The 25,615-nt window shown below is 39.3% G+C and overlaps 1 protein-coding gene across 5 annotated transcripts in view; it reads right to left on the reverse strand.

The window, feature by feature from the left end:
- The window catches only part of PLCB1 (phospholipase C beta 1), a 922,504-nt gene that overhangs the window by 141,540 nt on the left and 755,349 nt on the right, over window positions 1-25,615 (reverse strand). For all 5 annotated transcript variants that reach the window (XM_053573858.1, XM_053573860.1, XM_053573861.1 and 2 more), the window contains 4 exons: window positions 25,170-25,279; window positions 10,206-10,338; window positions 7,708-7,761; window positions 3,814-4,033 (listed from right to left, as the gene is read on the reverse strand). In XM_053573858.1, coding sequence (XP_053429833.1) covers window positions 3,814-4,033; window positions 7,708-7,761; window positions 10,206-10,338; window positions 25,170-25,279 — 517 coding nt within the window. The remainder of the gene's footprint in view (window positions 1-3,813; window positions 4,034-7,707; window positions 7,762-10,205; window positions 10,339-25,169; window positions 25,280-25,615) is intronic.

Raw genomic sequence — 25,615 nt, forward strand, 5'->3', positions numbered from 1 at the left:
CAGTTACAACCTAACAATAGGGGCAAGTGGGAGAGGGGAGGGGAGGGAGGGGGGTGGTGGGTAGAGGGAGGGGGATTGGTGGGATTATACCTGTTTTGCATCTGACAGGGGTATTTGCGAAACTTGGTATATGTAAAATGTAAATGTTTTGGCACAGTAACTGAGATAACGCGGGAAAGGCTATGTTAACCATTGTGATAAAAATGTGTCAAATGGTCTATGAAGCGAGTGTATGATGTCCCATGATCATATCAATGTATACAGTTATGATTTAATAAAAAAAATGAAAAAAAATGGTGTGAGTTGATGTTTATGAAGATTTTAGGATAACGGTGCTCACTGAATAACTAAAATTAAACATATTTTTGACAACTATCTAAATAAACCCCGAGGAAGACAATTATTATCTGTATAACAAAATTCAGAGCAACTGCATGTTATTAATACTTCCATTTCTCTAATTGTTAAACTTGGAAGAATATATTTTTATATAACAATTAGCACCGTTGATTAGAGAGCTTCATGTTGCAAAATATTTTTCATTGTCAGCAAGTTTAAACCATGAACCTGCAAAGGATACTTCAAAAAATTTTCAGAAATCTACACTTGGAAGAGTAATCTCCTAACATTTGAGCTAATTAATGAGTAAATTTCTTTGGGTATTGTTACTTTATGCAACCATTCATTGTGTAGAAATGCTGGAAGAGGCAGTTAAAAGACTGAGTGCTTTGTGGGGCTACAGGCACCAGTTCCAGGAAGCAGTCACAGGTCTATAGAGGCAGGTTCCAGACCTCCTATGTCACAGGACATGGACAGGTCTCGGAGGGTGCCAGACTGTGACTCCACTGTACCCACCACCTCGTGTGTTGTGTGTACCCCTGGCCAGGTTACACAGCCTCACTGAGTCTGGTCCTCACTTGTTCAAGGCAGGTGATGCCTGTAACTACTTACTATTGTTGCTTCAGGAAATACACACAGAATAGTATATATGAATGCTTAGCACATGTGTTTGGTAGAAGAGTGTTCTCCCAAATTTAATGTCCTTCCTGGAACCTCAGCCTGTGACATTATTTGGAAATAGGTTAAGATGAGGTCACGGTGGATGAGGCTTAGCCCTCATCTAATAACCAGTGTTCTTATAAGAAGGGGGAACCATGTACATAGACAGACCCATGAAGGGAGAATGCCATGTGACAATGGAGCCACAGAGGGAGGGATGTGCCTACAAGCCAAGGATTGCTGCCCACCACCAGAAGCGAGAAGAGAAAAAGAAAGATTCCTCCCCTGGACTTTCCAGAGACAGCATGGCCCTGCTGAAAACTTGCTAGCTTTCCTAGCAACCTAAGAAACAGAAAGAGCCTTGCACATCATTGACACTCAGTAGAGTGGCTAGTCCAGGATTGGGAATGGCCCCTCGATGGGGGGCAAAAGAGAAGACCCAATGTGGTCAGCCAGACCCCATGTCCACAAAGTCCAGAGTTCAGCTAGGGTTCTAAGAGCAGGTGATGTTCTGAAATCCACACTTCAGAAATCAGAAAGCTGGGATTCTCCTTTTTGGCAGCAGGCACTTGTCAGAGTTCAGAGGTAGGGCTACAGTGTCCATGCAAAAGACTTTCAAACAAGGAAGGGCCCGTGAACTTGGAGAATCCCAACCGCCCCATCTCAGCATGGTGGAGTCTAAGCAGAGGCACAGTTTTCATGCGGTGTGCAGGAAGATGTGGCAGGGGAGGCAGGCAAGGAGGAAATCTTTTCAGCTACACTTCAATTTCTGGATGCCCCTGAAGGCTCTAGACCAGTGTCTACCATCGACCAGCAGCTTCGGCAAACCCTGGGAGCTTGTTAGAAATACAGAAGGCCAGGCCCCTGAGTCAGAAACTCTGGGGTTAAGGCCCAGGCATCTGTGTTTTATCAAGCTCGCCAAGAGAGTGACATGCACACTAAAATTTGAGGTGTGCTGGTCTAGTCGACAGATCTGGCCGGGATGCCAGCGTGACAAGGACACCGGGTATTGCAGAGTCCCACAGGCAGGTTTCCTCTCCCTTCCAGGTTTCCTACCCTGCATCTTATGTTCCCTTTAAAATAAACCAAGAATCCACGCCCTGCTCTCCATCTCTGCCACCACCATTCTGGACCAAACCTCAGCTGGACTCAGGAAGCAGGTTCCCAGTGGGTCGCCCTGCTTCCCTCTGACTCCTCGGATGACACTATTCAGTGTTGTCCATGGACACAGGTGACTCAGGTCCATCTGAAAAGCACAGCTCAAGGGTCCATTTTCAACATAACTGTTAGAATTATTTTCTGAGATTATTAATTGGACTATATCAATTCCACTTACATTTCTGTCTCCAGCAGTTTCCTATTGTGCTTACAATGAATTCTGAGCCATTTGTCACTTGCTCTAACTCTAAAGAACTGCTGATGTGACTGATTCTCCCTCCTACCTCTCCAACCTCATCTTGTTTCTCCCCACTTGCGGTTTACTCCCTTTGCCAACTCCACCGTTCCTTGAACAAGTCCAGATTTTCCTGCCTCAGGGCCTTTGGACTTGCAGATTCCTCAGCATGGAATAAGTCTCCCCAGATCTCTTCATGGCCGTAAAGAATAGAGAATGCTTTATCCTTGAAGCGTCACCTCCTTCTGGAACAATTCGTCAGCAGGACTCTCCCAGCCCCAGACGTTCTCTACCATGGCGTCCTGCTTATTTCTTTCCTTGATAGCCTCACCACAATCTGAAATTATGCTGTGTCTTTGCTTGTCATTTATTGTTTATCATTTTTGCTATTTGAGAGTGGTAAGTGTGTACTCAGGGTGTCCAACCTTTTTTTTTTCTCTCTCTGCTGTGTATTGGGAGTTGTTTTATACCACACATTAAATACACAAACACTAACTAAAGCTGATTAGCAAAAACAAACAAAACAACAAAAAAAAAGATCCACGTATACTTTTTCTGATATCTGTGCCACAGATAAGCCAAAAAAAAAAAAAATCCTCACAAAATCAGCATGTGTCCACAGGCCACAGTTTGGACACTCCTGGAATATAAGTCATGTTTCTGGCTATGTCTCCAGGGCAAAGTAGGCACTCAATAAATGTTAGTTGAACGAGTGCGTGAGAGGCGCTTCTCACCATCACCATCTGGGCACATGGGACTGTTGGGATCCTAGGGGTCACCTATGTAGGGCATAATAGGTTTCAGACATGGCAGCAAAGAATAGTTGAGACTTTTCTTTTTGGAGCATGGGAGACAGGGTCTCACTCACTTGTCCAGTCAGAGTGCAGGGTGTGCAGCAGTGCATTCATGGCAGCCTCAAATTCCTGGGCTCACGAGATCCTTCTGTCTCAGCCTCCTGAGTAGCTGGGACTATAAGCATGCCACCATGCCTGCTAGTTCTATTTTTTTTTTTTTTTCCCAAGGATGTTTGCTCAGGCTGGTCTCGGCCTCCTGGGTTCAAGAGATCTTCCCACCTTGAGATTTCTCCCTTCTATAAAATCAGTTCCCTCTTCTACTAGGTTCTAGGTACACAGGGCAAAATCTCATACCTACCATGTTGGCACCTGTAATATGGGCATTTGTATAAGGCCATAGGTTGGAACTTAGGGAAGGCTTTCTACATACCTATTCTCATAATTTGGTCAAATAAAAATTGCAGTCCACAAGAAAAATGGAGGTGAGGTGACTCAGCTGTAGGAAATGGAGGAGGTTAAGCAGTGTTCCTTCTTGAAGTGGGACGGGTCCAAACATAGGGTACAAACGTCCCCCTGAATGACTATTGCTTATACCATGACAGAAACAAAAGTACTCATTGAACTTACTTTTTCTTACTGTCCTTTTTGGCAGTCTTTTCCAAAGCTGCTCTTCTCCTCAAGTAGTCGTTCTGAATTTCATTATATTTTGTCGTGTGTTCTTTGATAAGGTCAGTGGTTTTCTTGTGGTGCCTCTTAACTAAGTCTTTCATTTCTTTGTAGTGCTTCTTCTGCAGTTTCACAAATGATTTCTGTTGCTTTAGCTCTTCGATGGTCTGCGCCTCCACTTCTGCAATAAATTAGTATGAGAGCTAAGGGAGCAGAAAGGCTGAAAGTCCAGGTGTAAAGAGGGGAAGTTAATACAGGAAAGTGGTCCCCAAAATGGGGGTCCAGCCTGGAGGCCGCCTGTGTTCTTGGCTTCGTGCAGGAAGGAATTCAAGAGCGAGTGGATAGAGTGAGGCAAAAGAAAGTTTTTTGAAGAAAATAAAATAAAAAAAGAGGCCACCCCATAGACAGGGAAATAGCTATTTCTCAGAGTAAAAAAAAAGTAGCACTTTGTGAGTTTCTTGGATCTTATTTATACCTTCTACTTAATTTTATGTTAAATGGAGGGAGGATTATTCATAAGATTTCTGGGAAAGGGGTGGGGAGTTCCTAGAAATCTTATCTAGGCATTGTCATGGTGATTGCAACTGTTCCAGCACCTCTGGGAGTTTCTTTTAGTTTGTGAATACATGATTAGCAGGGTATAAGGAGCAGTGAGGGTAAACTGAGGTTGTTTTTCTAGGCCATCTGGATTCTGTCTGGCTGGTGTTGGCTGGTTTGGGTCTTATACCTCCTTATCAAACATTGCCTCACATTTCCCTATCTCAAAGCCACCGGCTTATTAAACAACATCTGATCTTGGCCACCAGGAGCTTAAGAGCATAGATTTGATGTCAGAGAGAGCTGGGTTCCAGTTTGGCTCCGTCACTTGCTAACTATGCAAATATGTCATCAAAAATTCTCAAAGACCTGGTTTCTTCATTGGTATTTTGGTTGTTGTTGTTGTTAAAGTCTGTGTTCCCTAGAAGCAGGGCCCAGACAGGGATTCAGGTACATGTGATTTACTAAGGGCCTCTCAGAGTAAGGGAGTGAGGGGAACCGACAGGGTTGGGGATGGAGCTGAACAAGGATGTGGTCTCCAAACCAGGGGCTTTGCAGTTTGGGCTTATACCAATGAGTAGGGCTCATATTGAGGCTAGAAGCATTACTTGGGCAGTCGCTAAGGGGAGGCAGAACCTTCTGGACAGGGGGCTTCCGGAGGGCAATTTTGCAGAGAATGGGAAGCTACATGCATGAGATGGCAGCTCAACTCTCACCCTGTGGGGAGATGGGTGCGCCAGGTGTGCAGAGATTCCAGCAGGTCGCCAACACATTCACGGTGAGGATTATAACACTTCTACTACTTTATAGGGTTGTTCTGATGATGAATTAAGAAGAGTGTGTAGAAAGTAATTATTTAATATATTTTCTGGCAACGTGCCTGGAGTGGTTCAGCAAATGACTGTGTACCTTCTCTAAAGGTTCACTGGTGAGCCTCAGTGTGAGTTTTATCACGACAGTACACAGCAAAAAGTGTCTTGAGGGAAGATTCCTTAATACGATTTGTGCAAAGGCACCAGAAGGGTCAGTGGCAGCCTACATTACTGCATAGTAGTTCATCGGATGCTGAGAAAACTTTAAATGTGACAGAGCCTGACTTTAAAACAATCTATTTTTACTGATATATTTCATGAATTTTAGAATATGCAATTTAAAAATACGTTAACATTTCTGAAATCAAGACTCATCTTACAGTTAACGAGTGTCACACTTAGTCCGTTTTCTTTTTCCTAATAATACATGAATTGTGGGCATCTTACAATTGAGGGTGTCTTAACTTCCATGAATTACTACTTATTGGGACCTATATGAAGTCATAGTTCACAAGTATCCATCCTTTTATTTGAGATTTCTGCTTCTGGGAACAAAAATACATTACCATAAAATATGATCATAAATATTTATAACTGTCAAGAGATTCATAAATAATATATGCCACGAATAATAACAGACTTGAATAGAAAATAAGATTTCCACTGAATAAACATTTAAATCAGAAAAATAACTTAGGTTCTTAAATGCTAAGGTCTTTAAGCAATTGAAATATGTTTTCTTTTCTTATAACATGCCCATTCTCGTGACACTCAATTTCTTTTGAGAATAAGGCCATAGAGAGAACCAGGTGAATTTATTTAATGGTTTCCCTCAGGCCCAAACTGACTTATCTGGGTTGCATAATAAGTTACCATATTAAAAATTTGGAATCCTAAAGAATTGCTGCATTCTTGGTGACACATTTGATTCTATTTATTTAAATATGGTTTACAGTATATCAGCTACGGGTTAGTTTAGAAATAGGGTTTCAGGTGTTCTAATCAATGATAGAAATAATTCCACAGAAAGCAGTGTTTTTAAAAAGGCTACAGATAAAAGACTGCTACTTAGAATATGCTGTTAAGTATAAAGGTAATGGTCATTTACATAAAGACACAAATATCACATATAAATAAGCCACCCAGAGATAATACATTGGTATGGACAATTGCCTTTTATGTATTCATTTGAATATTTTTTAAAAAATAAATCTCTTGTTTTTTTTTTTATTGTTTGCGATTCATTGAGGGTACAAAAAATTACTTTATACTGATTGCAGTTGTTAGGCGGAGTCCCTCTTGTAGTTGTGTCCCATCCCCAAGAGGTGTGCCATGCCCTGTAACCCCCATCTCCCTCCCCATTTAAATATTTTAAAATAACATTTGAATCAAGCTCTATGAATGCTTCTGACTCTTGTTTTATGCATTAAAGTTGTACTGTTTCCTATGGAAATAAATCCTTAAAAACATGTTTCACTTCCTTTTAATACATCTCAACTAATTTTTCTATGCGTATTTTAGATTTTTTTTTGCAAAATATAAATGCACACATAAAAGTACATAAATCTTAAACATATAGGCCTGTAAATTTTCACAAAGTTAATGGACTTCAAGACCAATCACCCAGGTCAAAATCAGAATATTGCCAACACCCCGGAAATCTTCCACCCTAGTAAAATCCAATTCTGGTTTCTAACAACACGAGTTCATTTTGCCTGCCCGGGAGTTTATGCAGATGAAATCCTACGGAACATGCTCTTTTGGGTCTGGCTTCATTTCCTTAACATTATACTTATGAGTTTTATCCATGTTGGTGTGTGATTGTAGTTTATTCCTGCTGCAGTATCCTATTCTATTCTGTGAAACTACCACAATTTATTTATCTACCTTACTGCTGACAGACACTTGGTTTGCTTACAGATTTTGGCTGTTAACCAGTGGCGCTGCTTTGGGTGAGCATGTGTGTACATGGCTGTGGTGTATTGGGCCCGGTATTATAAACACTTCTGAGGCTCTACTCCACACTGCTAATTGTACAGCAGAACGCTTGTGCCAATTTTCATTCCACTAGTTTACGTAACTGACCAAATAGAAAACATTTCTAAATTGTATCAGTTTTTATGCACTATGCATTTTACTATCGCAAATGGATCATATTCTGCGTATCTAAAATATAGTTCATTGTTTGGACTTTGAGAAAACATATCTTCCTGTTTACTGGGTTACATTTCCAGCATAAAACTATTCTTTGACTCTTAAATAGCTCTCTTATGAAACTATATTATTTTTTATGCCAGTAGGGTCCTGTTTTACCAACTACGGTTACTTCTCTGTGATTATATCATGTAATGTAGACTAAACTAGCTTTGTATGTCTGTATACTTTTTAAAGAAGAAATACTAATGATGCTGTTGTTCAGATATGAATAGGAATCTCCTTTCCTTTATACATTTACACTGCTTAGTATTCAACTGGCTAATTCAATGGAGAAAAAGGTAGCATTTACCTGTTAAGACACTCTGAATAAGGTCTTCTGTTTTGGCAGGGGCCTTTACTGAACCTGAAAAAAAGGATAAAATAGTCTTCTTTAACTTTTAAAATTGTATTCTATAAAAAGCAAAACTAAAACCAAACAGAAAAAAACCCATGTTTGACCCTTGCATCTAAATCTCTTTACAGAGAAATTATAAATTGTTGGACAAAATTACTTATAAAAATCATTCTAAAGAAAGTCTTCATTTTGTAACATTGAGTAAATCTTATGAAATATGAAATTATATACTCCATTTATAGGAAGAGACAGGACAGCCCTTTTCCATTTGGAGTCAAAATAAGAAATTCGGTTTATAGCGGCTGGGTGCCTGTAGCTCCGTGGTTAGAACACCAGCGCTGTGCACTGGGGTTGGTGGGTTTGAACTGAGGAAGGAAGGAAGGAAGGAAGGAAGGAAGGAAGGAAGGAAGGAAGGAAGGAAGGAGGGAGGGAAGGAAGGAAGGAAGGAAGGAAGTAAATTCGGTTTACATAATGCTGTTGCCACCTCTTGGCAAAATTGGGAATGACAAGTGGCCTTTTCAAAATCAGACGCTGACCATCAGACAGCAGTAGTTGTCACAGGTACATCCATTGGTGGATGTTAACAATCAGGGAACAAAAGTTCGAGGGAAAAAACTCAACAGGGTATTTGTATAGTGTTAAAGTATCTCCTTCAATATATCCAAGGGGGGAAAATAATAGCTTTCAGTTATTATTTTTCAGTGGAGAAACTGTCTTAACCAAGTGACCGACACCCCAGATCTATTGACATCACATGTCCCAGATACAACACGATGAGAAGGGCACAGCATCACTTCTACGTTCTTGCAAAAAAGACTTAACCTCACTCTAATCATGAGAAAACATCTATTTTCTCATGGCCAAGCAAACTGAGGGACAGTCTAAAAAACACCTGACCAGAATTCTTCAACAGTAATGAAAGACAGGAAAGGCTGAGAGGCTGTCACAGATTAAAGGAGAATGAGGAGACGTGACGGTTAAACAGAGTGGGATCCTGAGTTGGAATCTGGAACAAGAGCACAGCAGTGGAGCCAGGGCAGTTCCAAGTCTGCGGCTGAGTCCAGAGTCGGGCGCCACGGTCAGTTTCCTGGCTTGGGGACGAGGAGGCCGTTTTTGCAGAGTTTTCCATATGTCAAATTATTCCAAATACCAAGTCTAAAAAAACTCAAATGCTAAAATACAAATAAATTCTCTTTTACTCTCAGAAACACAAGACTATATTTTCTCACATACTTAAATGACTTATTTATATTTCAGAAGCATTCAAAATGTTTGTATTTGGTATACATAAACTCCCCGTTTGAAAACATTACTTCTTGTTCATGATTAAGTCATAAGCTGTTCTTACTGATTCAAATTAAATATGAGTTGTCCTTTCAAAAATCTCACCCTCGTCCATGAGAAGTACACTCCACTCCAAAGACAAGACCCTCGTCCATGAGAGGTACACCCCACTCCAAAGACAAGGTCTGGATTTATATTGTTGTCCTTCCCTTCTCGGGCAAGGAAGGGGGAGTGGCACATGAAACCACCCACTCATGGAAGGACATTCTTTTCCCTATTTGTTATTTTATTAACCAAGTCAACAAATAGTTATGAAATACATGCTGTTCTTTAGCACTGTGCCATGTACAAAGCATCAAACTGAAACCCGTCCCAGGACCCCAGCATCTCCTGGGGGAAAGATCACACACACACATAAGTGATGATTACACAAAGCAGCATCGAATTAAATGCCAAAATTAGCTGCACAGAAATTGAAGACTTTTCTGAGCTAGGAGACACGACTGCAGCTGAGGTTGGAGAACAGAAGCTGAAAACACGAATGTCAGTCTCAGAGGGAACCATGTCAGCCTGACTTCACTCGTACTTTATCACCTGAAAATCGCACTTCCTTCATCTGCACGATGGTGATGATAATGGAATGTGTACCCTCACGGGCCTGGGTGAAATGAAGTTATTCACATGAAGGACTTAGCACAGTGTCCACTAGGCGAAGACACTCAAGGTGAAGAAAGTTGGAAAAAGAAATTGAAAAGAAAGTTGGACAAAGAGGGAAAGGAGCTCTAGGCAGTGACATAAGGAAGCCTGATGGAGACCATGCTTCTAAAGCATGTGGTTTGTAAGCTACTTGAACAACTCTTCACAGGCGCTGCCAGCGATGGATGGTGATGCTCCTAAAGACCTAGGAATCTTGGGCAATTTTTTTGTTGTGGCTTCACATGTTATCCGCGGAGCCAGATGAGCACTTGTATTTTCTCCCCGCATTCATTCATTCATTCATTCATTCTTTCTTTCATTTATTTGTTCATTTGTCACATCGTCAGGGAGCACCTCCTAAGCCCAGGCATCTTTTCTCACTGGAGGGTTTAAGCTGACTACATCATACAACCTGCATCAGTGGCGGAAAGGACCAGACAGCCCTGCTACAGCCCTCTGTTCAGGTCGCTTACCCGGAGCTGGCTGGCTGTGGAGAGCCTGGGAAGGTGGTTTGGGTGCCAGGGCTGTAGTGTGATTCACCCCATTTTCTGCTGGAGTTGTCCTGGCTTCACTTGGAGCCTCTGATGGCGTTTCCCCAGGATCAGCCTAAAATCACAAACATCCTTTCATTTTCCACATTTCTTGTTGTTTTTGTATTGTCTTTCTATACCAATAAGGCTGCATTTTATACCATTTTCACAACTCATTTAGAGTTTGAAATATCAAATTTGAAACTGGAAAGTAGTGTAAAAACAGCACACAGTTGAACCATGATGGTAATAGGTTCATTATATTAAAAGGTCAGAGATTTTTACATCAACCTCTGTCTCTGCCCTGTGGTAATGTCCCCCACCACCACTGACTCTGGACTTGAGTGTGTGATTTGCTTTGATTAAATGAGAGAGTAACAATCTCAATGCAAAAGGCACTTCAGAATGTTTCTGCTCTTTCTAGATCCCTGCTATAGCAATGGAGAATGAGAGACCTTGAGGAAGAGAGTCATCTTGGCCAAGGACATCCTAGACCAGCCAGCCCCAGGGTAAGCACATTCATGAGCGACCCTGGCTATGATGAGCTGAGCTGATCTAAAAATTGCCAAGCTGAGAAGATAACCCATGTGGAATAATGAGTAGTTGACATTATAAGCCACTAAATTTGGGGGCTGTTTGTTTTATTGCAAGAACTAATTGATGTGGTGAATAAGAGCACAGATATTGAGGCCAGACCTGCCTGGGTTCAAATTCTGTCCCTGTCACTTGAGGCAGGGCACTTACCCTCTGTACCTCAGTTTCCTCCTCCTTCATAGATGAGGACAGGTATGAGCTTGGGACCATATGTCATCTATCTTGTGGGTTGTTTAGTGGCTCAGATAAATTCATATTTATTTAATTTCAGGTTAATGTGAAGATGCAAACAACTAGGTTACAGTATTTGCGCTTGTTAGGTAGAGTCCCTCATAAGTTAATATTTATAAAATGCTTAGAATTGTTCCTGGCACAGAGTAAATAAATGGGTGTTAAATCATGTGAAATTTGTTAAAATATGGAGTCACTTACGTTTAAAGAAAAAAAAAAAGACTTGACAAATAGAGCCAGGGAAGGCCATAAAGAGAGTCTCATGTATAAACGCCCAATAACAAAAACTATCATAAAAGAACTGCAAACCCACAATCTCACACAATGATCATCACAACCTAACACAGAAAATACTTCTGTGGGGATATTCCTGGCAACTGCCTGTCCAACCTTGGCCTGGTGTCACCTTTGTTATTGGTACTTAAGGTCAAAGATAATTACTTCAAAAATACTATGAAATCTTCCTCATTTTTCCCTTATAAACTGTTGTCTTCCTTTGCCTCCATGAATATGCACATACAAGGTCAGGCAACTCGTCCTAGAAAAAGTGCTATATATCTCACTGCTGAATATCACTACCGTGACCTTCCAAGTCCTCCCCTCGGGAAGCTGTGTGCCAAACCCAGTGCCTAGTCCAGCCTTCCTAGTGCCACGACCCTTTAATACAGTTCCTCACGTTGTGGTGACCCCCAACCATAAAATTATTTTTGTTGCTACTTCATAACTGTAATTTTGCTACTGTTATGAATCATAATGTAAAATATCTGATATGCAGGATATATGTATGTGACCCCTGTGAAAAGGTCATTTGACCCCCAAAGTGGTCACGACCCACAGGTTGAGAACCGCAGGCCTAGTCCATCCTTCTAAGCACATTTTCTAGAATGAGTTTGCAAAATTAATTGTCCAACTTTGTAGTTTACTATGGCACATGTATTCCCATTGAAATACCGTATTACTCAATAAATATTATTTTCTTTTAGAGAGAATCTCTCTATTATTCAGGTTGACATAAAATAAATCAAATCAAACATTTAAGCTTGAGCAACATTACCAAGCAATAATAATAAATGCATTGAAATTTAGGAAATCTCCACTGCTCATCTTCCAGCAGCCAGTCCACTATTCTATAAAGAGTACACACTTAATAAATATTTGTTGAACAAATGCATGATCCGTATAAAATAATTGTCTTGGTAGTTGATTTGCAATGCTCTAGAATGATGCTCTGTATGTGTTTATAAGAGTTGTCTTCCAAGGCCACGCCAGGTTTAGTGACAGTGAGTTTATCCCAGTGTTCTGCTTTGTTACACATTTAAAAAATACATTGGGCAATGTATTTCCTGGAAGTCCTCTTCAGGCCAACATTGTGGCATTTTGGCATGTCATTACAGATTGCAAATTGTCATATGATAGCATTTTTATGAAAAGTAAGATAAGAGTGAAGATGGCAAGACTGATTATCATAAATGGTTTTTAATCTATTCTCTAAATCTTTAAAACATCTTCCCAAATTGCTTTAAGTGATGGTACAACTTTTCTTTTTTTTTTTTTTTTGAGACAGAGTCTCACTCTGTCACCCCGGGTAGAGAACCATGATGTCATAGCTCACAGAAACCTCAAACTCTTGGGCTCAAGCGATCTGAAGTAGCTAGGATTACAGGCACCTGCCGTAACACCTGGCTAGTTTTTTCTATTTTTAGTAGATCTAGGGATCTCGCTTTTGCTTAGGCTGGTCTTGAACTTCTGAGCTCAAGCAATCTACCCTCTTTCATCTCCTAGAGTGCTAGGATTACAGGTGTGAGCCACCACGCTCAGCTGAATTATTTGTTAACTCAACAAATAATCTCTGCTTGACCAGGCACAGTGGTTCATGCTTATAACCCGAGCACTCTGGGAGGCTGAGGCAGGAGTATTTCTTGAGCTCAGGAGTTCAAGACCAGCCTAAGCAAGAGTGAAATATATCTCTACTAAAAATAGAAAAATTACCAGAGTGTTGTGGTGGGTGCCTGTGGTCCCAGCTACTCAGGAGGCTGAGGCAGGAGGATTGCTTGAGCCTAGGAGTTGAGGTTACTGTGATTTAGGCTGAGGCCATGATACTCTAGCCCAGGTTTCTTTCTGTCTTGAACCAATGGCTGGATCTCAAGTGCAGGAAACAGGAGTGTGAACAGGTAACCCAGGCAGCCCGTGTGGCTCACACTGAGAGACCTCTGTCTTTTGAAAAATGGGTAAGTTCTTGTATGATTCCAATAGGTAGGTTCTTGTATGATTGTGCTATTTACTTAAATCCATCAGGAAAATTCTCCCTGGAATCACATGCAAAAGGGAATGATTGTATATTTTTTGTTCAAGACACTGTAAACTGGAGGCTCATGGTCCAGATGGAGGGCACGGGTGGCTCTTCTTTGGGTCACCCGATGTTGACTAGTTTTTTACTTCAGAATATTATGTAGGTACAAATGTTTTGGTTATATACATTGCTTTTGTACTGTTTGGGTCAAGGTTATAAGTGTGTTCATAAATTAAGGTGATTTTACATTTAAAAAATGAATTTCTTGCTTCCTTTAAAACACTACAGATTTGCCAACATGGGGCCTGAATACCCACAATGGTTGGTCCTCTGCCTTGAACACAGTAGGGAAAAAGCTTCTGGGCTTCCTAGATGAAGGGGATGCCCATGGGGTACCAAATTCTGTCCCACAGGCATTTGCTCTTTCCCCTATACATCTAGTTGCATTTCTAGAACCATGGAGGGAATGAACCAGGTTCTTCCCGATGTGACAACTGGCTGAAGCTAGCTTTCTGGAAAAGGATAGAGAAAAAGAAAAGTTTGATGAAGCAAAGAATAGAAGTGATGGAAAGCCAGCTTCTGTGAATGTGGCTTCTTTTTGTTAGCTAGAATTAGAGTCTTGAGGCATCACGCTGGAGATGTATTCAAAATGGATCTAGCAAGCATATATCATCCTTGTATCAGGTCTGCATGTATTCTATGGTGTTGTATGCTCTTGGGAAACCAAGTTCAATTGTCAATTTGAATCAAGTTGGAAGAAAAAAACAAATCTCCGCTTACTAAGGACAAGTGAAACAAAGCCTGTATCTTCCCCAAACTGACATAATGTATAAATTCAAAGATTTTTTTAAAAAACCAGATAGTGTTGAGTGGTACATGGGACAAATGCTTTACGATTGCACCTGAAAATGAAGGGGTCACCGAGAGTTGGTGCTGGACTTTGAGACAGGCTTTGGAGGAATGTTTAGTCCAGGGGTCACCCCTGGAGATGCCTCCAGGCAGGGTGGGCATCATGGGACACCATTTACACTGAGCATTAATAGGTAGTTCGTGGAAATGACAGAAGCGAGTGGAGTTGATTAGATTTAATGCAACAAGGCAAAGGTAGGTTACGTGAGGAGCCAGAGAAAGAGCAATCGATTGCTGCCCAGGTTTCAGGAAAAGCTGAAAAAGTGAACTTTGTGTAAATTTGAATCTCCCAATTTCAAATCACTGAGGGGCCAAACAAAGCACAATTTCAGACCATATGTGGCCCGGAAGGTGCCCATCTGCACCTTCTGCTTGGAGGAGCAGCATTGGAGTTCTGAGATTTTTTCAGGGTGCGCCATGCATCCTCAGCCTTGCTGAAGGGACAGGGGTGTGCTGGGAATGTAGTGGGCCGGCGGCCAGTAAGGACATTAAATTCTGTGCTAAGATGCTAGGATCCTTATGTAGTCTCACACTTGTTGGGGCCCTCTTGTGATTTCCTGGAGACAAATATGATATATCAGTTTAGTGAGAGTCTGTGTATGTTTAAAATGTTTTTGCTAAGGGCAGTCAGCATATTCCAATTTTAACTGGTTACATTTACCTAATGAAGATTGTTCACAGAAGCAGCTACGGATCGTGGTGGGCTAGACATTGTTACATGTGGTAGTTTTATTATAGCCAGTCTGGTAGGCAACACTCAGCACCATTACCAAGCAAAGAAATCAGAGATGTTTTCAAAAGTATTTGCTAAAAACCTTATTAAACGTCATATAACTTGCCAGAGGTCACACAGGTAACAGCAAAACTGGTATTTGAATAGATGTCACAAAGTATCAATTTTTCTACTATAGCAGTTCTCTGCATTCTATCATAATAGCAACTTGAGGAACTGTAACAGTAATTCACTTTGCTGGGAAGATAGACATATAAATGTAGACATAATTCTCAAAGAATTTACTCTGTTGCACTAAAAAGGCATCCATATATAAAAAGTTAAATATGTTCAATATAACAGTTAAATGCAAGAGCTGAAAATCAAAAGAATCACCTATAGGAGTACAATACTAAAATTTAAATTCTTGATATCATTTGACTGAAAAACTGAATAATTCCCACACTATGCAAATGTGAGCCAAAATGTAAAATCCAAATTCTTGTCCCATTCAGAAGAACTGGCAGAAGTCAAGTTTTGTGGCTGTAGTTCTTCCCTGGCTTTCTCCAAATATTCATTTTTATTGGTTTGAATAAAATAAGCACAGGAACCTTTTGCCTGATACTGGAAATTATGATAGAAACAAAAGAATTAGAAATGACAGTTTTCTTTAATTTAATTGAGAGACTCTTGGTACCCAATAAAGCAAATTTCCAGTAAAGAAGTTTCAGAAGAGAGTAGTACTTTAGTTGCATTAACTAGATTCTGCTTAGCTGGTTAGCGGGATGGGTGTAGGGGGTGGGTGAAGAAAAAAAAAAAAAAAAAAAAGCCAAGAATGAACCACGGAAGTAAATCCCTGCCCTCTAGTGGACGAATTAAAGCTTCGCAATATTTTTTCCTTCAAAACCTGCCACAATCAACTTTTAAAAATTAGGATTTTATAAGAAGAATTTGCACTCTGGAATGTCAAAGTGGGTGGATTGCCTGAGCTCACAAGTTCGAGACCAGCCTGAGCAAAAGTGAGACCCCAACTCTTAAAAAAAAAAAAAAAAAAAAAAAAGCTAGGCATTGTGGCGGGTGCCTGCAATCCCAACTAGTAGGGAGGCTGAGACAAGAGACTTGCTTGAGCCCAAGAGTTTGAGGTTGCTGTGAGCTATGATACCATGACACTCCACCTAGGGTGATATAGTGAGACTCTGTCTCAAAAATAAAGAAGAAAAAGATTTTGTACCCTTCCCCGTTTCAAAAAGAATGGACAAACCTATATAATATCATATATATTTATCACTAAGAAAGTAACTGAAAATTTTATTTTTATAAGTTTTATAGAAGGAGAAAAGGCCAAAATATGCTGGTTGAAAAGACTTCCGTCCTGGGCATTGAAAATCTGAATCTGACAACTAAGCAGGAGCGAATTAGGATTTGGAAAATTTAGTCCAGTTGTTAAGATGGTAAGTAAAAGGTATGTCAAATACCAGGTGTGTGGCTGAGGTATCTGAGGTCACAACCAGGCCCTCCTTGCCTGAGTCATCCAAAGAATGCAGGCCCTCTGCGTATCTCACTAGGATCACAGCATCTTGATTTGGACACAAGACAAGTAAGGCGTAAGGTCACCAGTTTTTCCAGAGTATCATGGGCAGGACTCAATTTCATCCTTCAGAAATCAGAAATCTGGTTTACAGTGGTTCTCAACCTTCCTAATGCCGCTACCCATTAACACAGTTCCCATGAGTCACGACCCACAGGTGGAGAACAGCTGGCTTAGGATAAACCCGGGCAGCGAGTGTGGCTTTGCTAGAGCCAGCCTTTCTAACAAGAAAGAGCTTCCTCAAACATGCATACAATTTGCACCTGAATGAAATTGGACAATGAATCGGCCTTGTATTTCTAAGAAATTCAGAATCATTCCTAAAAACTGTGTTCTGTGGATGCATTCTCAAGTGTTTAGGAGCAAAAATATGGATATTTGCATCCTGCTTTAAAATGCATCCAAAATGATGAATTAGGACATGAACAGAGGGATGTATGTGCAGTCACATGGGTGCATCAATATTGTAATTGTGGAATTTAGGTGACTGATATACTGGTGTCCACAGTACAATTCTTCTAACACTTCTGCATGTTTGAAAGATTTCTAATTAAAATATAATAAAATGCCTATATTTTGAAGAGTCCACCCGAGTGAATAAGAAGCAAAAGACAGGTGGATAAATTCATCTGTTGACTTGTTGACTTAAGTTTTTTTCAACTTCTTTTTTTCCCAACTTCTTAATTAAATGATTTATTTATTTATTTATATTTTTTGCAATTAATGTCCAGCAAGTTCTTCCAGCAATAACTGGAACAGGGAGCCAACTGATCCTTGGCAGTGCAGGACTGTGTTGTCAAAAACATATAAAGAAATCATCTCCACGGCCTCGCTCTGTTGAACAGTTGTGACAGCTACATGTTTCCATCCATGCAGATGAATGACTTTTTGTTAATGTCAGTCTCTTTCTGTAGGTTGTCATGTCTGTGAGAGCATCTGACTTTTCTCATCATATACGTGGGACATTACAAAAGTTTTGAGATACACAAAAAATCAAGCAATGTAAAATCCATGTGGTGAAGTCCTCCCAACACCACCAATAAGCCGAGCAAGGTGAAATTTGCACCAGTGAATCAGAGAGGATGCTGTCAATGACTGTGTTTCTTGGAAGTGAAATAATGGACCATAACATAGTCTGTCTCAAAACTTTTGTAGTGACCCATATATAAATGCACACACACACAAATATATACACACATACATACATACATATAATGCCCAGCACAATGACTGACACATAGTGTGTTAAAAAAAAAAAAAAACATTTATTGAATGAATGAATAAATGAATCCGCATTTAGGTTCCTGCTGTGTACAATCAACAGATCCCAGAATCACCCGCATGGCTCCTTAAACTATCTATTCGTTCATTCAGAACATTATTGGCAATGTCCTGAAACTAAAGAACTACCTAAATGTTATGCTAAAATAAGAAAAATAATTTTAAATCAATGCATAAATCAATGAATGAAAAGAATGAAGATGTTGTTTTCTGCTGTCTACAGTTAAAAAATCTATATTTAAATTATAATTGCAGCAGGTTATTTAGAAAGCTATTAAGGGGCAAAGGGATAGAGCTCTGCCAAATAAATCAAAAGGAATACATTCCTTGTAGTTAGGTAGAAATCATGAATTCCTCTTTTAAAAGAGAATGTAGCCCTACCATCCTTTATATTTACCCCGTGGAATCATCTTAGAAATGAGTTAAGTCAAATTATTTGGCAAAGACTATGGCCAATCACTCACTGAACAAATCCTGGACAATTCCCAGAAAAGAGCATCTCCTGGAGCCTTTCCCAGATTTCTGTGATTTCGGTGACATTTTTGAGTGGTTGGAGTTAATGGGTTTCATCTGAGAAAACCAGGCTCTTGCACCAGACAGACGTGGGGCAAACATCAGCTTCACTGCAAAATATATTAGAGATGTAAATTCTCAAGCCCACCCCCAGATGTACTGAATCAGAAACTCGGGATGGAGCCCATCAATCTGGTTTAAGGAGCCGTACAGGTGATTCTGATATCTGGTAAAGTTTGAGAGCCTTGCTACTCAAAATCAGATGCACGGGCCAGCCAGCACGGGCCAGCCAGCGGTATCATTACCACCTGAAAACTTGTTACATGCACAGAACTTTGTGACATATGCAGGCCTATTGAATTGGAATCTACATTGTAACAAGATCCCTGAGATCTGTGTGCAGATTTTTTAAAAATAAATTTTATCATGTATATTTAACCCATACAGTATGATGTTATAAGATACCTGTATGTAGTAAAATGGTTGCTATGGTGGAACAAATTAACATAACAGTCCTCTCTCATCGTCACCCAGTTTGTCCTCCAATGGCAAGAGCAACTGTGTCTATTCAATCAGGAAAAATGATGACTATAAAACACTCTAGGAGGCTAACTAGAGTCCTCTTGTTGTACATTTGACCTTTGGCCTTGTTTATCCTACGCATTTGCTACTTTGTATCCTTTGACCTGTAACATTTGAAAAGCCCAACTCTAAATAAATCAGAGTGAAAAACTTCATCATTAATTGGGAGTCATGTTTTATAATCCCTAGGGCACTTGGCATGGGCATGGATTACAATATTCAAATTTCCAGATCCCATTTCTATCTTAGGCAAGTGAATTCAAAACCTCTCACTAAAATCCACAGAAATTTTTAAAATTTTATGAAGATTTATAAAAGTAGGTGAATTGAGCTTATTGTTGACTAGTTAATACCTTATTTAAAAAGACCCTACTTCTCCAATTTATTGGCCATTGATATGCCCTGGAGCACTCTACCTTAATGAGAAATGTTTCCCTCTTCTCAGAATGGGGGAGTTAGGGCCCAGTTTTACCCATGGCATCCAGTAAAACTGCCTTGTCAACTTCAAAGCTCTATGTATAGAAATGAAAGGAATGGTGTCACTGTTAAAAGGCCAGCTCCTAAAAGGCACCTTTTCCTTCCTACTTTTCAGATGTTTAAACATTCAGGGATTTTGATAAACTATTGTCTCTATAAATTGATATTTTCCTAATTTTTTATTTGAGGAGAAAGGTTTTCATTTAAAGAGAATGTAAAGTGAGCAGTAAACCTCATCTTCAAATTTAATGCCAAGTTCTTAAACTGTGGTGGAAGTATCAAGCTTTTCTCTTGGAGAAGTTACCCATGGCCTTATTGAATGGAACGCTATAACCTTACGATAGTACCACGTTGGATTGTTTTGCTGTTGGGTTATTTTATTGGTGAAACTCACATTATTAATTCAAATAATCAAATTCTATTGAAGAAGCCCCTGGGGCAATACACCAAATTAGGAAACCTTTGTAGATGATTTTAGATGAATTTCAGCTCACTCATAAGAATGTCAGTCCTCATTCTTGGAATAAAAGAAATTTTACTGTTGCTAAACAACTCTCCCTTTTCAACAACCACCCATGTGAGGAGCAGTCACGTCCCCTTCACTTTTCTGATGCAGACACAGGAGGTATTGGGAATTCTTGTGAACAGCAATTTTGGCCTTAAGGGCTGAGTTGTATTCTGTACTAGGTACATTGCTGTACATTACAACTTTTCTAAGTCTGGAAATCAAAGCTTGGCAAATGAATACAGCTTTTATAAGCTGGAAATTAGCCAGGTAATGCACAAACTAATCAATAGAAGCTATGAAGGAAAACTTACTGAAAAACAAGTTCTGACAATATCCAGTGATTCGTCAGAACAGTAAAAGTAGGGGAATGGAGGGGAGGTTTCTTGACATTCTATTCAACTAAAAATTCAATTCAAAGGCTGTTCTTATGTAAGGTAAAGGTCTTATGTTCTGTGCTTACTCACCCAGATAGACGAGGGGCCAGTCCTTGCTAAAGGCTACCAGGATATGACAGCTTTGTGACAGAGGTAGTGCCTGTGGTGTGGTATAGATCCCTGTCACAAAAGTGTGTTCTATCAAAATGGGCATATCCTATCACCACGGGCTCACTAGAGTCTCAGGTTTCATCCCAGAACCACTGAATCAGGATCAGCATCTTATCATGACACCCTGGTCTGCTCATTAAACTTCCAGAAGTGCTAATGAATCGCAGAGCCAGATTACCCAGGTTTCAATCTCAACTCTGGTCTCTACTTATTGCGTGACACTGGGCAAGGAATTTCACCCTGCAGTGCCTCAGTGTTCTCATTTGTTAAATGGAAATTAACAGTCATCAAGACACCCCGATGTTTTAAGGCTCAAAGTGAGTTAACATATTAAAGAGCTCAGTACAGCGCCAAGGGCATAGCAAGCTCTCAGTAAATGCTACAAGTATCTTTTCTCCACTCCTCTGACGTGATAACACAAGTTATGTTCAAAAATTACATTTTGAGGTTAATGTTAATGTTAGCACATGATATATTTTCTGATAAATATATTGGATATTTACTTTTCCCTTTTACAGGCATATTTAAAAAATAGAAAATAAATGTGTTGCTGATATGTCCGTAGGCGTCTTTGTAAATTACATTGAAGAATTCAGGCTGTTCAATATCCGTATTTAAAAAAAAAAAAAAAGTGCATAGAGACCATGGAATGACATATACTCAAAATGTTCACAGCACTGGCAGGATTACTGAGGTTTTTTTCTTTCTCCTCTATTTGTTTCCTTAGATTACTAAGTTTTACAATTTTTCTATATGACTTTATTCAGTGGAATAACTATAAATGCTTTACTTTATTAGGATTCAGATTAGGCTCTTATTCAACACCTTTACTAACTCATTACCTTGAATTATGACTTTCAAAAAGACAAATAAATTCAGCAATTTAAATCTCTATTATTCCTTAACTTCCAATCATTATTTAGATTACATAGATATAACCTAAATATATAATATATATTATCTGAATTATATATATCATCTAAATATACAATGTATTCAGATCACATACATATAATACAAATGTATGATATATACAGAGGGTGCCAAAAATGTGTACACATTTTAAGATGTTATCCATGTATTACTTTTTGAAGTTGAATTGAAGGTACCTTTACTGGTCAAGGGTATCTATCTATACATGCTATGCGAATCCATTCTACCTGAAATTTATATGCTTTGGGGGAATGACTGATTTTACTTTGAATAAGATCTCTTAAAATGTGTATATATTTTTTAACCCCATGTGTGTGTATATATATATACATATATAAAATCTAAATAATCTTTTTTTCACGTTATCTGAAATAAGTGTCTATTATTCAAATCATAGGGGAAAATTCAGCTTTCCTATTTATTTGCTTTGCAAATTTTTCTATGCAGGTAACTTATAAGACTATCAAAAATCTGGTAATGTTTTGCAGTCCAATGAATTCTGTAATTTTCAAATAGAAATGACCTTTAGAAGCATCACGTTTAAAGGATTATACTAAAAAAGTCCTGGATGCTAAAATAGTGTCTCCAGTGCCTGCCCTGTCCTAGATAGAATTTTCTTGTGAGGAAACCACAGCAACTTATTTTTCAGTGGCCTCATTCAAACAAATGTACATTATTCCAAGACAAGATAAAAGGTATCCTGGAGTTCATTGATCTGAAGGAACTTTTCTTTCCTAGCATCCCATGGTAAGGAAAATGGCTTTTTATTTTTCCTTGAGTTTCAAAACCAAGACCAGTTAAGGATTTAGATATTTCAAAGGGGAAAAAAAGTTATATTCTTTCTATTAGACCAAAATGGAATCTATGTGATTCAATGTCTCTAAAATAATTTCTAAATCTGAAAATGTCCAAACATTCTCTAAGTTTAGCCAACCTTATACGTTTCTGAAAATCCTTTCTGATCTCCCTTGCAAAAGGAGAAATAAAAATAAGATTGACCTAAAACTCTACTTCTGTATTTCTATATTCCTCATGTTATATTCTTCCCAAACAGCGCTTTGGTAAGTGGTGTCTGGTGCAAAAATAAAGCTTTCAAAGGACACTAATCTGGGAAAAGATCCCTGCAATCTCAAGGCCCTAGGTTTCCCACTGCTTAGAATGACTTCCCCTCCCCACTCATTAGAGAAAGGGTCTCTCTGAAGCACCATCAGCAAAATGTTCCATTATGGGATGTTTAGCTCAACTGCTGTGCTATGTAAGCTGAAATATGGTAGTTTCAAAATGTTCTCTTGAAATGAGTGCTTACTCTATAGAGCAATGTTTTTCAACATTTTTTATCTCACAGCATGCTTGAACTTAGAGTTAAAACTTCATGGCACTCTTAAATATGTTGATAAAAAAAAAACAGTAAAAAGAATATGGTGCTTTGAACTTTTTTCAAAAATAATTTAATTAATGATCTTTTAAAAATTTCAAAGCACACCAGTTGAAAATCACTGCTTTAGAGACAATGGCTAACAAATAGAAGTTGATAATATAAGAAGTATTGTTTCTGATAGTGAAAAAAACGTGTAATTTTACTCAAAAATACTTTAACTTCTGTTTCTTAAAATATAAAATACATTCAGTTGATTAAGAGGATTAAAAGGAGATCCTTGTTTTCTAAACCAGGTGTTATGATGCTTGGCCATAATCCCAGGTATGAGGGAGGCTGAGGTGGTATCAGTGCTTGAGACCAGCCTGGCTTGAGGACACTGGGCTACATAGTGAGACCCAATCTCAAACAAAAATTAATAACAAAAAGAGAGATTTTTATTTTCTAAGTAGAGAAGAATGTATTAATATCTACATAATTTATATTGACCTTAATTATATTTCATATTTTATTAAATATGCTATTAAGTAAAGCAGGTAAAAGAGAAAGGAGTTGTAGAGTTTTCTGGATTTTGAAGTAGAGGTTCTGATTTCATCCTGATGTCCATAGGAACAAAATAAGGAATTCATAGAATTCTCTAGTCTTACTTAATCTTTCTAAAGATCACGAGAAAGAAAAAAAGCACATTATTACTGAAGAAATGCCAAAAATTAAAGATGTAACTATCGTCAAATTGTTAAACTCTAGTTTCCAAGCAAAACATTCAGAAAAAACACATTCTTATATTTAATTAGAAAACACCAAGCTATTTAGCATTGTTGTTTCCCCTAGAAGCAAAACCAGGCATTGGGGATTCTTGACCACATGATTTATGGAGAAAATGTTCTCAGGGAAAACATGGGAAGTAAGGGAAGCAGGTTAAGAGAGGAAAAAAAGATAAGCGGAAATGTGGTCTCAGGAGAACTCCAGCCTCAGCCTGATTCCCTGGGCAACTCTGAAACACAAATTGCAGCACAGAAGTTGCCCACCAGAAACACGGGACCTGAAATGTTATTTTTGCTGGATCTGTCAGCCACTGGGCATGGCTCGCTCCCTCCAAGGAATAACATGCCAGGCCTCTCCAGGCAAGGTGGTTCCTACCAGCCCAGGCCAGCCGTCAGTAAGCAGTCTGTAGTCAGCCCCTATAGCCGCTCTATGGTACTGGGCAGCAGCAGCCTCCTAAAGAAAATCTGGCCAGGACACCAACAGATTCTGCTTCCAGTATATGAATATCCCTTCTTCTGTGGACCCCATACAAGCAGTGATTGCTTACCAGCGGTTCTCAACATGTGGGTTGCGACCCACAGGAACTGTATTAAAGGGCTGTAGCATTAGGAAGGTTGAGAACCACTGGCTTAGACTAATCCCTTACCCTTTCAAATGCAATTATTTTCTGCAACTGGCATACTCCCAAGATCTTATACATTTTGGGTGGTCCATTTTCCTACAAGCACACCTGTGCAGATACAACACACAATCACCTGTGTGATCCAAGCACATGGCCTGCCTGGAAACAGAAATAGTACAGCAGGCACTATCTGTTAGCCAGAGGCCATACTACATGAGGAAATGCACCTGACAGGCTCCAACAGTGGAGGGAGTGAACAAACCCTACCAAAAAGAAAAAAAAACGTGTCAGACATCTTCCAATATCAGAGCGGAACAGGGAAGTCATTACGTCAGATCAGATCCAACATAGGGAAAAGGTTAAATTCAAGCAAGGCCCTTAAGTATTTTCTATTGTTTCATTTTTCACAAATTTTCAAACATTCCTATAATTCTACACAAAAGCGCAAGGAAATAATCATAGATATGCTAAAATATGTATTTACATAAAGTTCATGGATGATCTGTTTACAACAGTGAAGGACTGGAAATACCCAGTAATAGGGGTTTGGCTCATGAAAAGTCTTGTAGCAGAATAATGTATCATGACATGAAAGATATTTGTATTAAGTAAAATAAAAGGATAAAACATAGACTGTGAATATTATCCCATTTGATGAAAAATAGAAATATTAAATGATTTAATGATTATCTTCTTTCATAATTGCCTTTCATTAACATGAAATCATATAGAAACTTTCACCTAAACAGCAAGATATGTTCTGTTTAATGTAATTACAGTATAAGACTTGGTCTCCACAGAATGATAAAAGGGAAGACATATGAAGAACTTAGTCATGTGATGTTTTGTGAAACTGAACTCTGTGAAAGTATTGTTCCCATGTGCCATTTCTTCTCCTGAAGTGATGCTAGTTAGGCAAAGCCAGCAAGGAGGTGTAGAAACCATGCTTAATGCCAAGTATCTAATCAGAACACCCTCTCACCTCTTTCTTTACTTCTTCTTCATCTTCCAGTGTCAAAGCAGCCAGTTGCTTAGCCCTCTGCTCCATCAGGTTCACATAGCGGATTGGGTTTGACAAAGCTTCAATCACATCTAAATAGGGAGGGGACATTTTAGATCAAGGTCATGGAGATATTGATGACTAGTCCATCACTTATCCTTCTGTCCTTCCTCCATTCATCCACCCATCCAACCCTCCATCCATGCGTTCATTCATGATCTACCCACCCATCCATCATCATCTTTCATGCTCCCATATACCCATGTATCTACCCATGTAGTCAACATTTGGAAACAGACAAGAGTCAGAACTCTTCTGAAACCTTAGGAAGAGAGCAATCAGAAGAGTTCAGCTCCGAGAGCCAAACTGGAGAAGCATCAACTCTAGTTTGTCAACACTCTACATTCTTTAGTTTCTTTTTGAAGTGC

Source organism: Nycticebus coucang, chromosome 21 (genome assembly GCF_027406575.1).
Source record: "Nycticebus coucang isolate mNycCou1 chromosome 21, mNycCou1.pri, whole genome shotgun sequence".
NCBI classification, from domain to species: Eukaryota; Metazoa; Chordata; class Mammalia; order Primates; family Lorisidae; genus Nycticebus; species Nycticebus coucang.